Source organism: Triturus cristatus, chromosome 7 (genome assembly GCF_964204655.1).
Source record: "Triturus cristatus chromosome 7, aTriCri1.1, whole genome shotgun sequence".
NCBI lineage: Eukaryota > Metazoa > Chordata > Amphibia > Caudata > Salamandridae > Triturus > Triturus cristatus.
Window position 1 is genome coordinate 1680199639 of NC_140590.1, and position 24320 is coordinate 1680223958.

Consider the following 24320-nt stretch of genomic DNA (forward strand, 5'->3'; position numbering starts at 1 on the left):
ATGTGATTTTATTGCATAATTAATTTTTTATATTACTGTGTAGATTTCCTGCTTGTCAATGTTGCAGTGAACGTCCCCATCCGCTTTTAGAACATGCCACCATCTCAAGAGCTAAATGCCCCTTTTTACACATTTTAAAATGCTTCACTTAAAAATTTGGAGTCAAAGTACATTGACTTTATTGTAACTAATGGAGCCATTGTTATGTCCTTTAAGGTGAGTAAAAAGTCTTTGTAAGTAATTTATTTTTACTTAGCTCACGAACACTCTCTGTAAAGCCCTGTTCCATCCATGTTTTAAAACAAATCATTCCATTGTGGACAGCTAAACATTCTCCAACGCAGTTCTTACTCTTGAAATACTCTTCCCAATGACCAGAGGAGAGGCTTTTTAAACCACTCCCATCGCTTTATACTCAGTCTCACACACATCTGAGTGTTGCTTTTCTTAGTTTAGTCCATACGTTCTGCTGGTTTTTTTTTTTTAAACAATATTCCAATCCTGCTCATATCGCTTGTTATGTTGTACGTGCCATAGACTGCACTGACTTTGTAAGAAAACAACTAATAAACAATCCTTTCCTGTAAACATTTCAGGTCCATTTGTTTTCGGATGATTTTTGCAACAAAACATGTGCATGTATCTGGTTTTTATGGAATACATTTGCTATGAATTCTTGTCCACACATGGCCCAAATTTTAATGTCGGCTTAAAGTTCGATGACAGGGAACCCGTCAGGCTATCCCTTTTCAAATACAAAAAAAGTCAAAATCAAACTCTCTTAAATTTGGTCATACTATTTAGAGACAAGTCCAGAAGTTTAGTGTTTGTTCTAAATCGATGGGGTTGAAATCCAGGGATATTACCCGATGTGACTTTTTTTTATAGCAAAAGGGGGTTAGTTTGTGTAACCTGACCATTGAAGAAGACGCGACAAGATGACTGCAGCTCTTGTGATGCTCAAGTTACACCGCATAAAAAGGTGTTGCACACTTCAGTTCTTTCTCTTGCTCTAGCAGGAACAAAACACAGGCTATGTTGTTGCCTTATTTGGGAAAGGTCAGTGAGTTGTGAAATTGTGCTTTTCATCTAGACTTTCTAACCAGAAGAGGAGTGCCATAGCCTAACTTCTAGCGCCACTCCTCCAGCATGTGAAAAGTATGTTTTGTTTCAAGGAGTATGAATAGAGCGGAGTCTACTCATCCAGCAACCCTCACCGTGATGGGTCGGTCACACTGATGTATCTCAAGCTGGGAGTTGCAGTAGCATCTTCTTGTGAGCAGTTAGAGTATCTTCTCTTCTGGCAAAGTTTTTCATTTGAATGTCCCATCGCCTGCACCCAAGTAGAGCAGGAGAGAAAGCTTCAGATAACTGGTGCGATGACACCCATTGGGAGACAGATCATGCCTATACAGAGACTACACACAGGCGTAATATGCCGACAACTTGGGGAGAGCTCTGGGGCAATGCACCCTCCACTGAAAGACACCAGGGCAATATAGAGACTAACTGGGGACACCCTTGGGGCAATACAGCCTGCACTGACCACAATACAACAGGCTGGAATGGACCATTCGCACAGCATCTCAGATACTTCAAAACTGTCAGAAATGCAAATCACAGACAAATACCAAATGCAGACTGGGTGACCACTGGCTAGAAACAGAGACTGGATGGCACATAGCTAACTAAATTTGGGAGATTCCAGAATCAGCCAATATCTGATGTGGGAATAGACCAGGTTGACAGCTTAGAAAACAAGTTTTCCTAACTGTCCCCCTTCTCCATGGAAATACGGTATCAGGGCAAAACTCTGCCGCTTCCACCGGGAAATCAGTAGAAACAGCAGACTCACTAGCAGTGGCGGCTGGTAGGGAACAGTGATGAGAGGGTTAGAAAATAAAGGAAAAGGATAGAAAACGTACCTGCTGGTCGCGATGCCAGCTGCCGTCGCAGAAAGCACCCGGGCTCCATAAGCTAATGACAACGCTGCAATGCAGCATTGTGATTGGTTCCCGTAAGCCAATGGCAATGCTGCAAGGCAGCGTTGTGATTGGTCTGAGTGCCGTGGTTCGGCGCTGAGATGGGGACAGGGAGCCTGTGCATGTTCCCCACCGGGCTGTGTAATGCAGCGTAGTGGGGGACATGCAAAAACTGTGCCTGACGGTTTCATGTACACTTTGAGTGTGCTCACCCCTGCCCCAACCCCCGGACTCAGTCTCAGTCTCAAGAACTTTATTCGATTCAAAAAATGAATCATAAAAGTATACATTCTTATATTAAAAAGAACATGCATTTAATACATTCAACAGATCAATTGTCAGTATAATAGGACATACTTGGCATCCTAAACCAGAGAGTATAAATAAATGCACAAGGCAATTTAGTGGCCATCATACAACAACAATTTCTAATACGGTTACCCACAGCAATGTAGAGGCCTAACACCAGACTAACTATACCGTTTCCTAATCTGGAGTGAAAGTCGTATGAAATTTATCATGGCACAACATACTCCAGGAGATGATTGTGATAATAAGTAGTCATAACCTTCTTTATAATTACAAGGTTGCTGCCCTTTAAGGGTAGGCTTAATAAACCTAATCCTAGGCTCCTGGTATAAAGAGCAAAAAAGGACAACATGAATGGTACTCTGACTAACTTTGTTATTACAAGGGCAAGGGGGCAGCCTCTCACACCAACCCCCTTGTTTTGGAAAGGCAAAAAGAAAATGAAGAATGTTTAGTCTAAACCTGGTAAGATAAAACCGCCATTGTACATGGGTTGTAAAAGTTAAATAAAACTGATGCTGCGGTTTATCCATACAGCTTGTTGACCTAACCGGACACAGTGTATTTAAGTATTTCCGGTAACTCGTTTTAATTAAAGTTTTAATATCTCCCCGGATATTTTCAGGATTATCATAAAGATGACCCAAACCTATTTTATATAACGTATCACTGACATATGACAACCAAGGGATCTGCATTGCGTAATCAAGACTTTTACAATCTTGAAGAATTTCTTTGGAAAACTTAAGATCTTCAGATAACCATATTTTACCCCAAAGTAATAAAGGGGAGATGCGAATGGCATCAGTCACATAATCCATTCCCATCTCAACATGGCAAAAACTGTTTGACGAATCCAAAGGGATAGATAATAAGCGTTTTAAAAATTTATTTTCCATGACCTGTATCACGGCCGGATTTTCAATCCCCCATACCCCCGCCCCATAAGTGGCCACAGATAAGCATTTTGATCTGTACAAAGTTTTTAGGTGTGCGACCGGTTTTTGACCCAGCTTACTGCAAAAACGGAACAGGCCCTCTATGGATCGACTAGCACTCTGCACTCGGGCCTTCATCAAAGGGGCCCAGCTCAGTTTATTATTAAAGAGATTTCCCAGGTAATTAAAATTATCCACCTTTTCGATGGTGAAGTTTTTTACCATAAGCTTCCTAGATTTTGACCCTTTTGGGCCACAGACCATCGCAAAAGATTTTGCAAAATTTACCTTCAGGTCCAGGTCCTGCATGAAGGTATTAAAAGCATCAAGACCAGTCTGCATGCTATTTCCTGTAAGGGTCATTAATACCGTGTCGTCGGCGTAAGAAAGCATGGGGATACTTCTACCATTTACCTTTGGGAAATCACAGCAGTGATCCAACAAATACTTCTCCAGGCCATTTGTAACCCCCGGACTCTTTTTTTTTTTTTTTTTTTTTTTTTTTTGAAAAACCTTTATTGACGTTTCAATCACTTACACGTATGGGCCTACAACCCCCCGGGACCGGCCGCTAAGGAATCAGAACAATAAAAGCACATGTAAACACAGGCGGCACCTCGGAGAGCAAAGTCTACAATACAGTATAGTCCGGCCAATGAGCCGCTCAGGTAGGACACCAGGAGAGAAAGGGTTTTTCATTTTATAATAAAACAAAACAGTAGGATCAGGTGCCAAACAGTTTCCCAACAGCGATAAGGGGCAAGGATAAGAGACGCAAGCAGCAAGCAGCAATACATTGAATCAATGGCGCAAACACGGGAAAGTACGGATGGGGAGCAATATCAAAGATAGTTGCGCCTACAGGTCCCCGTACCTAAAGCCCAGCGAACCCCCCGGAAACTGTGGCACACATTAAGAGCAAGCGATTCACAATAAGAGAGGTGCACCGCGCTGATCCCAGAAAAACAAGCAAAAAGAAACAGAGAAGAAAAAGGAGGCCATGGAAAAAGAGATAAAGACTAAAGAGTCCCCTCCCCCATCCCCCCACCCTGCACCTCTGCGAATGAGTATGGCCCCACCCCCCAGCAGTGTGCCTGTCGCCCTGGAACTAGACCCGAAATATAGAAGAGACAGGGAAAAAAGGAGTAAGAAAGAGCCCCCCCAGACGGGGGGGCGGAGGGAATGTAATAAACTGGAGGAGGGCCTTCAAAACATACCCCCGGCTTCTCCCTCCCGCACGGTGAATTCTCCCCACAGCAAACAATTAGCAGCACCAGGTTGGTCATATCAAAAAAGGAGGTGGGGAGTGGGGAGCATTATGCACCAACTATGCGAATAACCATAAGAGCACGCAACCATGAGTCCGCCTGTCTACTAGGTGACCACTCCCGAAGGATCAGCCTCAGCCTTGACCGCTCTTTGCGATTCTGCCCATGCCTGCCCCTCGACCCAGCACCATGTCCGATGTCCCAAGGTACAGGAGTGTCCAAAAACAGTCGGGAAGCGACGCACACAGGTGGGGTGGAAGTCTCTGAGCATCAGCACGGACCGCTTCATGGGGGGGCGTCTTTTCCAGTGCCGCCCCAGGATCTGCACTGCACACAAGGTCCAGACAGGCTGAAGCAGTCAAATGAGACACACGTTGCTGGAATCGTCCCTGGGCCGCCGGAGATTGCGCACGGGACAAGGCCACCATCTTCCGCTCAGGTCCAATACCTCCGGAGCAGATCAAGCCCACAGTTAGCCGACCACACGGTAGCATACTGTCCGGAGTGTCCGGCTGTACACTAATCGCGGGGGGGGCTGCAACATCTTCCTCCTGTGTGCAGTGTGGAAAGCCACTGTGTACTTGCGGACCAGCATGCCGCCACTGTCCCAACGCTGATACCACACCATCTAGCTTCCTCCCCAGGACCCCGGCGCCATGAGCCAAGGAGTAATGAAGGGCACCAAGGGCCTCCAGGAGGTCGCCGTACCCCAGAGCAGCTCTCTCCGATCGCTCTGCCACACTCCCGACCGTCACACACCCCCAGTCCCGCTGCGTCCCAGCGGACAGGATGGTAGGCTGCATAGTGACAAAATGGCCGCTGGGAAGGCCCGACTCGTATTGGGGCCAGGACCCCGGGACCAACGCCTCAAGGTCCACGTCGCTGAAGACAGGGATCCTGGGGGAGGAACAGATTCAACCGTTGCGCGGTCACGGGCAATAGTCGTCTCCGCCACGGACCAGCTCCCGCAAAAAGCCGGGAGCAGCCCGCAAGGATCAGGCCGAACCAGGGACGGCGTCCGGGCAGCTCACCGTCAAAGGCAGGGGCAAACACCACAGAATCCGAGAATTGCACACCCGGGCATGTCCTCGGTCCGCAGCGCTCAGCAGGGGGGGAGCGACCACAGCAAAATGCAGGCCGAAGGGAGCACCACTCCGGCGGACCGACTCCACCCAGTCACCACAGGCCGCTGTTGTTAAACTGCCGCCCGGCCAAGGCGTCCACTCGAGGTCCCGGCTTCGGGACCGCACGGGCCGCAAAGTTCAATCGCTGATTTCTCCGGCGGTACTGCAGTCAGAAACCTCAGGGTCACACGATCGGTTGCCACTTTCGTTTACGAACACGATCTCGTAGCGCAGAATAAGGATCTCATGCAGGATATCCGTGCGGGATGCGGAGGTTCACGGAGCCGGGAATCTACGCTGCCGTCCCGGTCGCCATCTTGGCTCCTCCCCAACCCCCGGACTCTTGCTCTGGCCAGCCGTGCCTGCACCTAGGAACGGAAAAATAGAATTATAACGTTCCGCTATTGTAATTGTAATTTTCCTCAGCACAGCTCTTAAAGCAGTGGGCTGACGCTTCTCCGCCTTAGTGAAGGAACCGCTGTTGCTCATTAGGTAAGATTAGGTCTGGGAGAAATTTTATTTGTGCCTTAGTAAGCAGAGTAATTTTGTGTTACTCTTTTCACGCAAAATTACAAAAAAGTTCCTCGATTATGCCCGTTTGCATAATTCTGAGTAATTTGCCATGAAAATCCCACTGCAGGAACACAGAAGCAACAAACTTAGCGAGTGCAAGCAGCTGCTGTTGTTCATGTTATCTTGCATTTAACGATATTTTTGCTGTGCAAAATGCACGCTGGGCACGAGGTGCATTTTGCTCTAAGAAAATAATGCTAAATGCTGGGTTAAGCACCTCTTGTAATGCTACGCAGTCTTTCATAATTTTGCTGGTAATTTCACGTATTTATGCTACAGCAAATTATGCAAATTATACCAACCCCTAGGCAAGATATGACTCCTAAAGGCAGCATAGGTCACAAACCAAGCTGAAAAGTGAAATAACCGCAAGACCTAAATCCCGGACTGCCTAATGGGTTCAGTGAGATTACTATGGCAAAAAGTCTGTATTTTGGAAATGTGATGAGAGTGCAGGCAACAGTGGAAAGAGTGCAGACCAACAAGAGATGTGAAGAGTGATTGAAGGAACAGGACGTATGGAGAGTGTATGACAGAAGAATACCTAAGGAGAATGAGATATAATGTGGTTGTGGGGAACGATCAAGAGAAATATGGAATCAGTGTGAGGAGAACATGTGTGGGAGGTAGAGAAATGTTTAGATAAAGGGAAAGAATTGTATGGAGAGAGGTGAAAGCCAATCTGAGTCAAATCAGGAAGCAAGTTGCATATAGTTGAGCTTCATTCAGCGCATAATCATTGTCTCTTTGTTTATTTAGAGAGTCAACTGTCCTAATGATGTTCAGAGCAAAGGGAACAGCATGGCTCAGAAATACAGGCTTGTGGATGAAGATAGTGATACGTTGGAGAACCCAGCAGACCAGGACTTCTATGAAATGAGCCTGACATCAGACCGTAGCCCAGTGATGGGGACTATCAGGAATGACCTACAATTCACCTCCAGCAGGCGACCTGGCAAGAACGGCAACAAGATTCCTATGGTGCACAATAAGGAGTTTACCAAGGTCACTAGTCCAATGTTCACCAATGACAATAGTGGGCCATTTAGCATCAGAACTTTACTGGTAAGACCAAGCGAGGACAAGACCGAGAAGACAACTTTCAACATTAATTGGTTCCCAAGATCCAGTGCGGAGGAGAAAATCTCAGACCACCCAACATCGTTCCACAAGTGGAGAGACCAAGTGAGACCAAGTCCGGAGCCTGAGGAGGACTTTGTCATTTCCTCCAGACTCAATGAAGGCTTCATGGCCTCAGATCGAGAGGCCCACTTAAGTGATGATGTCACTTGGCAGGACAGAATGAGTGACGTGCAGCAGACTCCAAGTAAAAAGAAGAGAAAAAAAATCTTTATTGCCGTCCAACATGAGTCGACCCCCGAGGAGATGCTGAGAGCAATGCCAAGCAAGAAGATGGTTGAGAAAAAGAGGTTTAACAGCAGCAGCTGGTGGGACCCTAAAATGTTCTTGAAGCGCACAACCTTGAAGATTATGGAAGCTCCGCCTCCATATCAGGAGATGCCAAAAGCAAGGATTGTGGAGAGCAGAAGTAGCAATTATTTGCCAACTCTAGAGTTTCATGTGAGGACAACGGCTCCTTCTGAGGAACCGGTGTTCCGTGGTAGTGTGAACCAACCCAATGCCAGAAGTATTTTTGGACCCACCCTTACTACCAAGATTGCAACTGGAATGATCTATAGAAATAGCAGGACCCCCATTATCCTTAGGGCGACTGATGAAGAGAAACTCAGAGACCTGACCATGGATGAAAGACTCCCAGAGGAACCTTCAGAGGGGAAAGTTAGTGTGACGGCCTTAAACCAACAGACTATCACTATCCCTGGCATAAGACAACAGATTGCAATTTCAACACCAAATAAATGGGTCTCAGAGATTACTCCAATACAGAGAGGTTTACAGGTAATGCCCAAACATGCAGCTATGGTGACAAAGACTTTCAAAAGCCCCAGCAACTTGAACGTTGATGTGACTATCCCAAAAGAAGAGGCCATCTTTAGCCAAGGTATTCACCGGTTAATGCCCACAAAGATGTTGGAGGCAACATTCAAGGTAAAAATGACCTTGACGAAGAACATCCACCCAATGATTAAACAAAGACCTGTCCAGTTGATGCCAAAAGATGAGGTTTTAGAGATGAACCCCATTGAGAGGCTTGTAGACGCAACTCTCCCAAAACAAGGCCTTCGTCAGTGGAATTCCCGAAGTATTGCAGGAAAGATGCCCACTCACATATTAACAGCAGAGACAAGCCACGACTATGAAGTGATCCCCAGCAACACCCTCCACCCAGGTGGAAATGCCAAGAGCAGGACAGTGGGATCTCTGGGGAATAAGAAGGCGATTACTGCCTACATAAGGTTGGTGACCAGCAAGAAGATATCCTGCCCCGGTTCCCAGGGTGGGTTTCATTGCGCTCCCATTAGCAAGGACGCATCATACCCCTACAACAATCTTGCACCTGGCTTCCCTAGCCAAAAATTGCGGCATCTTCGACTTGACAGCAACTCTGCCAGGTCGGACATCAATAGTCCTTCACCCACGTATTCCATTGAAGTAATCGATGTTAAATTCCCATCTATTGACCACAATCAGAAGACGGGGACAGACAGGAACTTGTTGAAGGTTTTGAGTAAAATAACAAGGTCCAACTACAATGACCTTTACAAAGTCACTTTGACCACTCCGGGTAGAAGAACCATTGACTCGGATGAACTAATGCGTTTGTTGCCATCTAACAGAATAACATTTTCTACCTATCGAACCCCAGACATGGCTCTAACTGATAGCATTTCTAGTCTCAGATCTGCCTCAAATAACGACAATTTGGATATAATGGCAGTGCAACATAGGGAGCCAAGTTTGAAGGGACACCATTACATTGACAACTGGCCACTTCCGTCTGTTGCACACCCACTCAGAATCACTGTGGCCAGATCCCGCTCAGGAGGAGAGATATGGCAGGGGGACATAGTGGACCTGTATCAGCGATTGCAGGATCCCAGAGTGCAGAGGCTATCTCAGGAGTTGGAGGAGAAACTGATTGCCCAGGGTGCCAAAACAGGCACTGCACATGTCAACGGAGCAGACCTGCAAAAATTATCCATAAGACTGATGAAAGCCCTTTCACGCATGCGTGTGCGAATGTAGTGTATAGATCTAAGGTGTGGGGTCCGGAGATAGGTATCTATTTTTTGGGGAAAATAAAAAGTCTTTCTGTTTTGTACCTTCTGCCCTAAACAGTTTGTTTTAGGTACAAGGTCCCTCCAGATGTAGAAACATGGTCTCAATACATTTGGATGCAGTCCCTCCTAGGATAGCTGTGAGGAATTGGGTTTCTGGTTGGCAGAGGTATGCAACCTGTCCAAGCAGGAACCACAAACCTAGTCAGGATAAGTCAGATACACACCCTAAATTACCCTTTGCTCACCCTGTGGTAGCTTGGTAACATTTAAAGGGGTAAAACAGTAGAAACACCTCACAAAAATAACCCACTCCTTCTTAGAAACATAGAGCTTAATTTATTGAACGTAAACAACCAAAATCCAATAAGTAGAACCGGAGTTATGAATTTTTAAAGAATATCCAGAAATATAGTGCTTAGAAACATAAAGCGCCAACCGGGGCTATCTGGTTGTGCTTGGCCGCGTCAAATCTGAAAGTTTGCAGTGCCTAGAGTCCTAAAACCAATAAAAACGAGGTCAGAAAAAGAAAAGGGAGGAGGAAGGCAAACAGTTTGGGGTGACCCTGCAGAAAGGGCCATTTCCAACAGTAGCATAAAGTTATTTCTTGTTTACTTTGTTTTGTTTGGCGCCAAGCATGTTCCCCTGACAGACTCCTTCAGCTTCATGTCAAAAACGATATGATGCTTGTGAGCTAGCAAAGATGTGTCAGTGGGTTACAGGTTTCACAGGCAGGTTCAAACAACATTGAGTCAAGAGGGTTATGACTACTTGTCCCAGAGTCTGAGGTCTCCAGTGGGGCGTGTACAGGTATGCCAGGCTATCTAGTATAAGCTTGACTAAGTCATTAACCAAAGGACAGGTCGATGGGTTGCACATTCATGCAGTGACCCAGGCCCACCAGTAGCCTACCTCCCTGTTTGATCCACAAGTGTACGGCAGAGTATCAACATCTGGCTGGGGATGATGCTCCGGGGTTTAATGCAAAAGAATAGGTGTCTACAGGTGACGAGAGCCTTTGCTCCAGAAAGCTTCATGCACGGGGCAGATTATTTTGAATTTTATTCTGGGAAAGTGGACCCAGAGGGTGATTTTAGGGGACATTCTGTGTTTTATAGTCTTCGAGATGAGAAAAATGATGTCTGTCTCGTTTAGTACAATGTATAATTTGGAAACAATACTTTTCTCATAGGGTCCTTTACAAGTTGTAATTCAGTTATCCAGTCACAGCGAGACTAGGGCTTCAGTTTGTCCCAATTTATGATTGGTTTGTATGAGGATCAGGGTGGCCTGAGGGAAGAGTGTTAGTGCCATCTGGTTCTTTACTATCCTGTTGGTCAGTCCTTCTTGTGCCAGTATGAGGCCCAGGTCATAGACCAACTCAACTGCTATCTTGCACAGGGCTTTTTGCAAGGCTCTCCTGTCAGTATCTACAGCTCCACTGGCCCTCCAGGAGTATTAGCATCAGATCAGCAGTGAAAGCTGTACACTTGTCTGTCTAGTGGGCAAAGCCAGACTGAACTACAACTCCCACTGGCGCATTGCACCAGGTCTTAAGCACTGGAGTCTGCAGAGAGCCTCCTGCTCAGCACCAGTTATGTGTGCTAAATCGAAAATAAATCTCACTGCATTTAATAACGAAATATATAATTTTTTAAGAACCCCAGATATAAGCGAGCCTTATTCAAATTCAGAAACGAAAACTCACCACCTAATCAAATGAATAACAAAGTGTCATATTCGTCTTTGACTGTTACCGGATAACTCAATCTGTTGCAGCTTGCGTGCCACCAGAAATGCCCTCTAAATTGGAAACAAATATTTTTCACTCTGAACACCAGTGCATCTGCAGAGCCCTCTGGTATCTGAAAAGCACATAGTTTACCAAGGCCCAGTGGGGAATGAGTTTCCTCCCTGCACAGCTGTGGAGTGGGTGCCCCTTCTGCACTGACGGTGTGTGCAAGCCCAGTTAAATTCCCTCTCTGGCGAGAGAGCTTACCAACAAAAGGAGTTCATTGTTCCTCATCTTCCAGGTTCGGTGTAAGAGGGCTGGATCCATGCCATATTTTCATAACGACCAGCGACTATCTAGAGTCACTGCATGTACATTTATCCCAAGCGGATATCTGAAACATGGGGCATGAATCCCGCCTCTGTGGACTCCTGCTGCTGCTAGATGGGACCCCTCTGCTGTCTTCAGCTGCTGCCACTACCAGCATGCATGTTTGGATTACTCAAAAAGCAGCTGGAACACAGAATGGATTTCATGTTGTGATCGACTTATAGCAGAGTGCATTGTCCACCATTTCCAATGGTCATTTGGTTCTGTTAGGACGAAAGTAGACTCATGAAGGAGTTGGTACAGAAGGGGGGCTGTTCCCAAGGGAGGCACGGTCATGAAGCGCTCAGCTTTAACCTGTGTTTCTATGTTTACTCTTAATTAAGTGCTGTGTCGTTCTGAAAGTGTAGGTCTTTTTTGGTCTCGTGTGTTTTTCTTGCACCTCCATGAGTTAGATGGTCATGCAACTTACCACCAACAAAAAAGCTTACCATCAACAAAGCAAAGACGAGGTACATGTGAATTGCCATTAGCTTTGCCCTTGGCACCTAGTAAATATGTGTCTCTCTTTAGGGTTCTTGATGACACTTTCACTGATGTGCATTGTTCATTTGCTTGTGTGTTTTTCTATTCAGGTACTTTCTGAAATAATTTGCTTAAAATGTTTCTAGTGTAATCTGCTGCCTTTTCATGGTGCACGTCTTACATGGCTGCAAACGTTACTCTTGCTTTTTCAGTACTACAATTCCCAGGTTTCTTTTTACAATTCTTTTTTAACTGAATCAGTCTTTTTGGCCTTCCCTGCTGGGATGCTGTAATACACATTCACCACCCTGAGGGTTTTGCTCATGGTCAGGTCCAGTCAAGACAGGCAGATATTATTACATTCCAACCCGGCACATGAGTGTCGACCATATCTTGAGTTGTCTCTGTGATGCCCTTGGCAGGTCATTTATGATTTGCTGTCCTCCACTTAAACCATGTTAGGTCTGACAGTGATTGCCATTTATGATTTTGGAGCCATGCCTAATCGCTATGTTCTTCCAACAGCCCATGTGGGTGTGTGTCGGAGTCTTCTTTTGATTCTTGTCTGTGGCATTCGTTACTGAGAGTGTCACGACTACCGAGCTCCTCAGGATCAGGACGATACTCAGGGGGGTCCACCTCCTGACGTCCCCACACTCTGGCTACATAAATATACAGAGTATAAAGGCAATCAAGCGAGGGATGGGTTTAGGGTAGGGACAGCGGTGGAAAAGGGAGGCCTGTAACAACATAAGCAAAGGATTAATACCGCATAACTCTCTGGCTACTCTCATATAAGTCTCACTAGCATAGTAGACATACCGTAAACAGAACTGTCCCTGAGGTGGACCCTTCCTCTCTCTCAGGTAAGATAGTTCTCTTTCCGTAGGCAAGTCATATACATCTATAATGCAAGCACAATGAGATATCACACACACTGCCAACATCAAATCCTAACTGTAAGTAAGCGCTACTGTTCTCCATACATACCCTCTGTCACACACCCTTTAATCCAAATGATAAGGCCAACTCCAGCACCAGGACAGAATACTCAAGACACTCAAAAAGGAAAACGAAATGCTGGAGATCTCTGTTCCATGAGTAATTCAAAAACACACATAGTATATGTAAGGCAAAAATAGGTTCCAAGAATAATCAGCTGCCCCAGCTAAATAGTTTTGTTATTCCGGGAAAAAGCAAATATAACAGGAGAAAGAAAGGCCTCCGAGCCGGACCTCCGCTCCAAAGGCCCAGGAAGCTTACCGAACTCTGACTGTCAATGCGCTGAGTGTAGGATCCTTCAGAGATTTCCAGCTCGTCACCTCTGGCCGGATCACCTCTTCATCCCGTTGCCGCCGGACCAGGAGAGACAGAAGGATGGCGGTAGATGAGGGGCGGCCGCCCCCAGTAATTCCACTGCAGTTGCTAGCGGGAATGGGCGAGCGTAACGCGTGTGGCAGCTTCAAACGAGCCTGAAATAAACAATCCACAAGGTCGCCGCTCCGCGCCTCAATGGAGGACGCGGTCAAATCCACGAAGTCGATTTGAAACCCAAAAACAAACACTCCGCTAGAATCACGTACAATGCTCCTTGCGTTGTGTGTTATTAAATAAGTCTGGTCCTACCCAGAAGGTCTTCTGGGAATTGTAGTGCGGACGTTTTTTTTTGCCTGCTACGTAGGCGCGGCATGTTCAATGTCTGACAGAGAGTAGTTCTGATAGAGCTGATGTTGTGATTATTCCTTGTTTAGTCTCATTGGAACTGGTACAGACTGTTCCTCTTTTTCACCCTCTTTCTAATCTCTTGCCTTGAACCCTTTGTTTGCCATTTCCCCACCTGGGCTTTAATGACAGGTTTCCCGGAGCAGTATCCTCAGAGGGTTATCAAATTCCACACCTGATAATTCTAGGCTTGGAGACACTGTCAACGCTTGTGAGGAGCTGCAGGGCATCTGCTGTGCCTGAGCTGTGCCTAATTTCATACGTCTACGCAAACAAATGATGGACAGAATACTGAATAAATCATACATTCACCCCCAGTCAAGAGATCTGAGTTAAATCCATTGTTCTTTTGTTCACCATTCCACCCCAGTTTAGACCCAGCCATATGCAAATCAGTCTTGACCCTGCTCCTCATGGGAACAGTCCAGCCCGAACTGCCAAGCCAGGTCCTCCTTGGAACGGAAACAAGCTCCCTTGCTCGCTGTGCCACTGGATTCAAGGTAGCCTGGCTGATATGGGTTGATACCCCTAAACCAGTCCCAGGATGCTTGTTTCCGGTACAGGGAGGACCAGGCCTGGCAGTTCGGAATGGACTGTTCCCATGAAGAGCAGGGTCTAGACTGATTTCCACATGGCTCGGTCCAAACTGGAGTGGCATAGTGAGTTAACAAACAAAGGATTAAACCCAGATGTTTTGACTGGGGGTGAGTGTTTGCAAAGTTTGAGCTCTCCGTCCATCATCTTGTTGTGTTTGCTTTCATATTTTAGCTTGGTTGGGTGGGATGGGGGGAGAAAAAGTTCCTCCTCTACCATGGCCAAGAAAAAAGCACCTCCTATATTTACCACTCAATCTAAGCAGGTGGTAAATGTTTCCAGATGTCCTTTTATTTACCCCGGGATGAAGAAAAACGTGGAATTGAACATGTTACTTCTGGGTCCACATGTTATACTCGGAGGGAAATACTGGCCGGAATCATTAATTCCTGACATGGTATCTCCCTGAAGAGTAAAAAAAGAACTTGTAATGAGAGTTGTGGTGTTGCATTGTGTGAAGAGTTTCTCTGGCCCAAACTAACCCCTTGTAACTGTGTTGAAGATCTCAGAGCACTGTGCTTGAGAAGGCTACGGGAAGAGGTCATTCCCGACCCAATTCCTAATGATAAATTTGCCTGTGGAGTCCAACACTGGAGAAAGATTTGCGGTGGTGGCTCATAGACCATTGGTTGTGCTCTCTCTCATTTTCATAGAAGCTTGGGGTTTGTGAAGCTGTCCTTACTTGTCAAAAGAGAAACTGTACCTAAAGTGCTGAGTGACCGATACTGCCACTTACTGAATCTAGGCCAGCCTGGCCTAGGCTGCTCATACAGAAGGCTTTACCCCTGGCTATTAGAGATTCTGCTCTGGGCCACATGAGATTGCCAATTGCAAGTCTAGGGCGCCCTGTTCACCCCAAAACCATTGACCTTCAGACATGTGGTAATGCAAGAGTTCATGAAGGGATTGATCTTGGTGGTTAAAAACATGGGTTCAGATCCACTCTCAACTCAACACATTTAGGAATAAACTTTCCGATACAGAGCCATGAACCACAATCACATGCATTAGAAATCAATTTCAGCTTTAATTTTGCATGTTTTCCTCTTGGAACCCAGAACCTCTTAGTACTTCTAAAACGCACAAGAATCACCAGAGAAATTGTAAGTGTGTTGAGGAGTTGTGTTGCTCCTGGATTAATTAATTGGAAAGATGTCATGTTTTAAAGTGAAGACATTGTTCAGGATAAGGTTAATGGACTCCCAGATTGTGTGAGAAAGAATATCTACAATATATATACTGTTTGGGGAAGAAAGCATTCCTGGAAGATGTTGCTATACCAGCCCTACACTTTGCAAAGTGATCGAGAGAAGATAATAAAATATTCTGTTTGCGTCAGAATCGGGAAGTACCTAGGAATGCTGCTTCTCTGCAGCAAACAGTCATGTACATGCCTAAAAGATTGAGTGCCATTTCCTTGGGTCTGGATTGAAGGGCTGAGGATGGCTCCATCCATACAGTCCTGAAAAAGCCAACTGTCTTCCAGACCACAAGCCTGGTTAGGCAGGGAACCTCTTCCTAGGTCTTGTAATTCTACCACGGCTCTAAACGTCTCAGACATGCTCAAGTTATAAGACTCAAACATGAAGGACAATTTACCAAAATATCAAGGATAGCGGAAGTGACATCACGTATTCTTTGCCCCACCCCAAGACATAACGGGGTTTAGTCTTATTGTAAGACCCTTAACTCCTCAACAACTGTTTGCTTGCTGTGGAGGGGCAGAAGAAACTATATAAATACCCCCTTGGTATGGCATTAAACCCAAAGGACAAATCTGAGGTGGATGGTCACCAAGTCACCAGGCCAACCAGTGCTTCCTGGCCATGTGCAGTGCTGTTGCACAGGCAGCATTAAGGCGCCTAGTACATAGCATTGTTTTTTGGGTGCTGGTGGTGTGTAGTCTGCAGGTCTGTTTAAAGCAAGCTCTCCATCTACCTCTTAGAAGCTCTCCTGTGTTCTGCCCAGCCTACTAAATTAGAAGGTTTTGTTTGGTTGAATGAATATGTATATACCAAAATTGAAAAGGGTGTAGACGAGACGAAACTGTGTGTATTTTAAGAACTCCTAGGATGACGTTTGGACAAAAATGGATGAATTTCTAAAATACATGTAAAGTTGATATTTGAGTGATAAATAATGTGATATTGGAGAGACTTATTGCTAATATTATTTCCTTGGTGTATTGCAGCTATGGCTGTTATGCATACAGAAACATTCCTAATTTACGGTTTTATATTACTGCTGATAACTCTGCCTAATACGCTCAGGTGATCACTGCTGGTAATCCTGTCTGTGGTGGCCATTAATGTAATCTTGTCTTCTGTAATCACAATTACAACACTAATATTATTGGTAGCTCAGAATGATTTTCATTGAACAGAAGTAGCTCTTGTTACAAAAAAAGTTGGAGATCCCTGGTTTAAAGGCATCAGGAAATGTGCCAACCCAGTTGCACAATAAGTTTGTGCAACTAGATTGCTTCACTGTTACCGAGTTGCTACCTGTAGTTAGAAAGGATAAAGTGCTTGCTCAGATGAGGGAGACATGAGAGGCCCACACTGTAACTTTGCCAAGTCCAGTCTGATCTGGCACATCATGAACAAGCACTGTATGTGGCCACACCCTAGTTGGAGGTAAAGACTCCTTTACTATCACGCCTTTTTATGATCAAGGATTCAAGATACACAAAAAGCCTGATGGAGCGATGCGAATCTCACAGCTCATCATACGCCAGGTCAGCAAGCAGCATTATATCTGCTCACAAGACAGATGACTGATAACCCAGGCTCCCCAACCCCATCATCATTTAATTGGCTAATACACTCGTCTCGCGCAGTGATGGTACAAGACAAGGTGCTCAGTCTGCTATCGGCAGCCATGCTGGACAAATATGCCTTTCGGCTCGGAGTGCCAGGGGAAGATATAGCAAACTCAGACACCGCAAAAAGAAATGGCTCATAAACAGGCACCATTGTTCGCAGACCTGCTGCTGGCAATAAAAGACACTATGTTTGCACTAGAAACTAATATCGACACTGTGGCGGTGGCTATTTCCTGGCTTCGCGCAGATATGAAAAACTGGTGACCCAATGTGATAGACAATGAAGGCACACAATGATCGGTTATCTGAAGAGGGAACATTGATATGGACCTTCTGGTGACTGTCCGAGGCCTGTTGATCACCCATGACTTCCATAGAGTCTGGATTTGGCTGGCTGGTGTGACTGATGTAGTCTGTTATTGAGCTAACAGGACTCACAACACAGGTTTGATGGTTTTGAGGGTGGGGCTACAGGCGCCTCAGGCAGTAGGGGGACAAGTAATTAGAAACTTGCAGCAAGAGGCTCCGGAGAGGGGGAGAGGAAGGGTGGCGAAGAGGAGGCTGCCAACACTGGCAACAACTGAAGTTCATGACACACGACAGGTGAAAGATGAACCCTCGGGATGTTTATTACAGTCCTCTGGGATGACATGGGATAGGCGATCAGGGCAGACGCTCTCCCTGTTGTCATGGAACGTGAATGGCCTAAACAGTCAACTGAAGAGGGGAGTGGTGTACAAATACCTGGCGAGACAACACCCAGACTTAGTACTCCTGCAAAATACATACCTAGCAAGAAATAAATGGACTCTTGAGCTGAAGGAAATACAAGTTATCCAGTATTGGGGTATCTTTCATAGATGTACATGCTTGAATCATCCCCGCCGTTGAGGTGGGAGTCTCACAGTACAAATAAAATATATACATAACAGTAATAAAACATAATACAATAGGCTATAATGGACTGCACAGTCACTACATTAGCCCCTCCTTGTCCTTTTGTAAAAAAGAACCCAATCTGAAACACAGCCAGTCAGGCTCTAGCACCCTTTAGAACACTCCACAGAGAGGCAGGTCCCTCAGATTTTCTACTGCACGTCGTGTGACAGGGAGTTTCCCTGAACTCTGCTCAGTTTTTTCTACATTTACTGTTAGTGAGTACAGAATGTCTGATACTTCTAAGAAAGGGTTCTTTTTGCCTTGTGGCTCCTGTGGGGAAAAAGAGGCTTCATTTTGAAGATGCCCACAAGGAGTGTATGTACTGCCTTTATCCTGCTCATAAGGTCAAGGACTGTAGAATCTGCAGAACCTTCTCTTCAAAAACTCTAAAGGACAGAGAAGGCAGATTACTGATTTGGTTGCAGAAATTGAAATCAAGATCCAATGTGGTATCTGAAGATGAAGCCAGTGGCAATTCTCAAGCGTCAGCCCAGCTGACTAAAAGCAGGATAGATCTAGAGAATCACCTGAGAGACTTGGTAAGACATCCAAAAAGTCCCAGCATGAGACTATTCTCTCTTCCTCTAAAAAAGTTAAGCTGACATTCTTTTCTGAGGAGAAATCTGGTGAAAAATCGAAAATGCCACCTAAAACTACATTTAAACAGCCTAAGACTCAGTCTGAGTCTGTCAGATCATCCTCGTCATCGAAGACATCGTCGACAACAAAACCACCTCAGATGTCATCGACGCTTTCCCCGTTGACAGAACCGTTAGTGAAAATTGTACCTTCGTAGACGAAAATCACCTCGCCGTCGACGACGGCACCATCGACGGTACCACCAACGATGACAGTTTCTTCCCTGTCGACGACTCTCCCGTGGACGACACCATCGACGTCAACGGTCCATCCCTCGTCGACGACTCCAACGTCGACGATGACCACTGCCTCAAAGACATCATAGTCGACGATGGTTCTTCTGACGACGACAACGTCAACGCTGACGGCGGTCATGTCAGTGTCAGCTATCTCTATGTCACCGTCGACGGTCATCTCGTCGATGCTCACACGGAAAAGACCTACTTCCTTGCAAGCCACACCTATATTATCTTCCAGGCTTTTGTCCACGTTCCCGTCAACGAGAAGCTTTTACTAGGATCCTTCCTACATATCTCCCTTACCACCTAGTCATTTTCTAGAGGAATCAGAGGATGATGGGCTGTTCAGTCCAGCACGCAGCCCCTCTCAACTTCATGTTAAATACCAGGAGGATGATGATGAGAAGGAGGAATATTATGAACATTATCAAACTATTCAATGGACTCAAGTGCTGTTACCTCCTCAGGAACCTATGGTTCAAATGCCCGTGGCATTGGTGCAGGACTTGACAGCTATATCCTGCAGGACTACTATACTCGTGTCCCATCTGCAGTGGGTCCCGTTCACAGTCAACCATCTCCTTCACCTGCTCACCATACTACAGGTTCCTCTGTTCCTACTGCTGAAGCTCATGATATTTCCCCTGCGCCACAAGATCAGGGAGCGAAAGACGATGATGATACAGTCACCTAGGAATGTGAACTTCCTAAAACACCAACTACCATTGACGAATGGGAGGATTTATTTAATCCCAACACCGTCATCCCTAGTTCCTCAGGCAATTGATTCTCCTCCGGAGGACATTGGAGGTTTCCATGCCATCATGGAAAGAGCTGCGAACCATTTCACCTCCCTATGCCCATTAAGTGGTCCAACTGCTTTTTATACGATTTCAAAGATCAGAGCAGGAAATCGGTCTGCGCCGTTATCGATCATATTTGGGAAGAGGGCGTTAAAATTATGAGAAATCCTTTCTCCGTGCCTGCAATTATTCCCAGAATTGATAAGAAGTATAAGACCCCTAATGATGCTCCTGCATGCCTGTCCGGACATCCTAGACCTGATTCTGTGATCTCTCAGACTACTCAACGCAGATCCAGAAATCCATCAATGCCAATCACTGCGCCACCTGATCAGGATGGAAGGAGACTGAATAACATTGGGAAGCGATTCACCACCATGGCAGGTGCTTCTGTGCGTGCTGCTAATTCTTTGGCAATTTTTGGAAGGTATGACCGCCAAATGTGGTCCGATGTTGCTCCGTACCTCGAGCTTTTGCCAGATGACAAGAAGCAGGAGGCGAGAAACATTCTCCTTGAGGGGGAGAGGGCAGCTTCAGAGATAATTGACATCTGAATGGATTTTGCCTCCCTAGGTTTCTGGCAACTAGCCGGAGCAGTGGTCCTCTGCCGTCAAGGATGGCTTAAATTTACCACCTTTCGGCTGGAGGTACAAAGTAAAATTCTTGATATGCCATTCGATGGGGATGCGCTGTTTGGCAAGCATATTGATGAAGATGGACACTGACACAGCCAAGGCCCTAGGTACGCTTCAGTACAGGAAAACTCCCTTTCGAGGCGCCCGTGGCAGAGGAGCTTATTCCTTTCGTGGTAGCTACCAAAGATACCAACCCCAAAATTACCAGAGCAGATATGGCTATCAGCAGCAACGGTCTTACAGAGCCCCCCTGCTGCCGCTTACACCAGACAGCAAAACAGGAGGAAATAGCCCCAACACGTTAGAGATAATACCAGGAAACAGTGACCTCTCTCCAGCACCTGCAGCAATTCGGTCATTTTTCAACCCCAAGGCGCCGAATATTTCTCGTCATTTCAACCAATGGAAAAAATGAACTTCAGACAAATGGGTACTGGACATAGTCAAATTTGAACATACCCTAGAATTTGTAAAGATCCCACCACCCCATCCACCTCTAAAGAAACATCCACCACATCTAACTCTCCGCAAGGAAAAGGCCAGGAATATGCTTAAAAAAGGAGCTATAGAAAGAGTTCCACACTCTCAAGTGGGAAGAGGTTTTTGCTCCCATTTCTTTCTGATCAAGAAAAAATCGGGAGAATGGAGGCTAATCCTAGATCTAAGGACGTTAAACAAATATCTGCAGAAAAATCCTTCCACATGGTTACTCTTCAATAGATTCTGCAGCTCCTGGATCATGCGGACTTCATGACGACTTTAGATATACAGGATGCATACTTCCACATCCCTATCCACCCCAAACATCGAAAATTCCTCAGTTTTACTGTGACAGGTTCTCATTTTCAATTCAGGGTTCTCCCTTTTGGTCTGCGATCAGCTCCAAGGGTTTTTACAAAATGTCTTGCACTAGTTTCGGCTCATCTCAGGCTGCAAGGCCTACATCTATTCCCCTACCTGGATGATTGGCTGATAAAAGCTCCATCTTTTCAGCAAACCTCAAAAGCAACATTAACTTGCCTTCACATGTTTCAATCCCTGGGGCTGTCTCTCAACTCCAAAAAGTCAGTTCTACTTCCTTCTCAAAGGACTCAATTCCTAGGAGCAGTTTTGGATACTATTCAAGACAAAGCATTCTTGTCCGCAGAAAGACAATCACACCTGATTTCCCTAGCAACAGGCCTACGGAAAAGAAGGTTGGCTTTTGTGAAGAAGGTAAAATCTCTTCTCGGGATGTTGTCCTCTGCAATCCTTTTCAGTACCTCACTCCTGTCTCAGAATGAGAACTATTCAAGAAAAGCTAGACAATCAATGGCTTCAAGTCACGGGATCGTTCGACAACCTGGTAAGGATAACCCAGGTCATGCGGGCAGCTCTGCTCTGGTGGCAGCGCTCCAGCAATATCTCGACCGGGCTTACCTTCCTTCCTCCAACACCACAGTTCATCATTATTACAGATGCTTCTCTCGAAGGATGGGGTCCACACCTTCAAGATCTTCGCATAAGAGGGAAATGGTCCAAAGCGTTGGCAAAAATGCGCATTAACTTCCTGGAACTTCGAGCTATACTTCTAGCTCTACAGGCTTTCCTTCCAAGACTTCAAGGATCCTCGGTCCTTATAAGGATGGACAACACCACTTGCATGCACTACCTAAACAAGCAAGGAGGAACACGCTCTCACATCCTATCTCGGGAAGCTCAAGATATATGGAAATGGCTCCTTTCTCACCGCATTTCCATAAAGGTGGAACATCTGCCAGGAATAAACAACAGTCTAGTGGACACCTTGAACAGAATGTCACATTCCTGTAATGAATGGGAACTAGACCATTCAATCCTGGAACGCATTTTCCAAATGTGGGGCAAGCCCAACATGGATCTCTTCACCTCTGAGTCAAATCGGAAATGCCCATTCTATGCCAGCTGGGAACCAGAGAAAGGATCTTAGGAAAACGCTTTTATGATGAGATGGATGGGGATTTTCGCTTACGCGTTCCACCCCCTTCCCGTTACTCCTGAGACTTCTGAGAAAACTGAAAATGAAACCCTGCCGGATGATTCTCATTGCCCCGCGGTGGCCACATCAGCACTGGTTCACAGAGCTTCTCCTGCTCTCACAATGCAGACCATATCGCCTCCTAGTGTCTCCAACACTAATGACATTGAGCAAGGGCCAGAGTCTCCACCCGCACCCAGCCCACTGCAGCTGCATGCCTGGCTTTTGAGTTCTCTGAATTCAAAGAGTTAGATTTGCCTCAGGACAGTAGAGACATACTTGCTAAGGCGAGAACACTATCTACTCTTAAGACCTATTCTCTGAAATGGAAACGCTTCTGTTCATGGTGCCTTGATAATGATGTACATCCCCTGGAGTGTTCTCCAGACAAGGTTTTTCCTTACCTTCTTTCACTAGCAAAGTCTGGTCTCATGTTCACATCGGCTAAGTTATATCTGGCTGCCATCTCTGTTCATAGGCGCTCTTCCAGTGGCATATCTCTTTGCTCTAACCGTCTGGTCAAGCAATTTATGAAAGGTCTCTTCAGAGCTATTCCTCCCATTAGGGCTCCTCCTCTTGAATGGAGGCTTAACCTGGTTCTAGTGCAGCTCATGAAACATGCCTTCAAACCTATCCACAGAGCTGAACTTAAGTATCTCTCCTGGAAAATCGCTCTTTTGTTGACCCTTACATCCGCTAGGAAAGTCAGCGAAATTCAAGCGTTTGCTATCAAACAGCCATATCTATGTTTTACCAATGACTACGTTCTCCTCGGAATGAACCGTATCTTTATTCCAAAGATTCCATCTTCTTTCCATCTTAATGAGCCTATTATCTTACGGACTTTCGTTCCTAGTCCTTCTACCCCGGCTGAGAAGGCTCTTCACTCTTTGGATATAAAAAGGTGCCTGAAATTCTATTTATCACATACTAAATCTGTCTGAAAGCCGGATCAATTATTTGTGTCATATGGTGGACAAACACCAGGTACAGCAGTGACTAAACCAACAGTAGCAAGGTGGATTGCATCAGCGATTCAATTGTGCTTGCATCTGCGATTCAATTGTGCCACTCTAAAGCAGGAAATCCTATGTCTGTCAAACCTAAAGCTCATTCCACAAGAGCAGTGTCATCATCGGCGGCGCTTTTTGCTGGAGTGCCTTTGGAAAAAGTTTGCCGTGCTGCAACTTGGAAGAATGTGCGCACATTTACACAGCATTACGGTTTTGACCTAGGTACAGAAGCTAAATCAGCTGTTGGTCAAGCATTGTTATGCAACCTTTTCCAATAAGGTAAGCCTCTGTTGAGAGGTGTTTATTTTTATTCTATACTAATTAAAACTTTTGTATTGCATGTTAATACTGTTTCTCTCTTTATGCATACTGCTTCTCTCATATTATGTTCCATATTTGTGGATATATTGATGTATATCTATTACGAGGTATCTAATGTGGTTTGTATGATACCCACCATCTGCTAAAAAACTAAAGACCTTTATTGCTAGCTATTCTGATTCAAGCATGTGAATCTATGAAAGATACATCAATACTGGATAAGAAAACAAATTACTTACCTGTACTTCAGTTATCCAGTATTGGTATCTTTCATAGATTCACATGCGACCCCCCCCCTCCTCCCCGGAGAGGCTTTCCTTATTGCTAATTTATACTTACTGTCACTTGCGCTCGAAAATCTGAGGGACTTGCCTCTCTGTGGAATGTTCTCAGAGGGTGCTAGAGCCTGATTGGCTGTGTTTCAGATTTGGTTCTTTTTTACAAAAGGACAAGAATGAGCTAATGTAGTGACTGTGCAGTCCATTATAGCCTATTGTATTATGTTTTATTACTTTTATGTATATATTTTATTTGTAACGTGAGACTCCCACCTCGACGGCTGGGATGATTCAAGCATGTGAATCTATGAAAGATACCAGTACTGGATAACTGAAGTT

The 24320-nt window shown here is 45.5% G+C and overlaps 1 protein-coding gene across 1 annotated transcript in view; it reads left to right on the forward strand.

The window, feature by feature from the left end:
- Positions 1–9438, forward strand: part of ACRBP (acrosin binding protein) — a 101910-nt gene extending 92472 nt beyond the window's left edge. Inside the window, exon 5 of the mRNA XM_085615188.1 lies at positions 6954–9438. Within this exon, the coding sequence (XP_085471314.1) occupies positions 6954–9362 (2409 nt within the window). The 3' untranslated portion in view covers positions 9363–9438. The remainder of the gene's footprint in view (positions 1–6953) is intronic.
- Positions 9439–24320: the final 14882 nt, after the last annotated feature.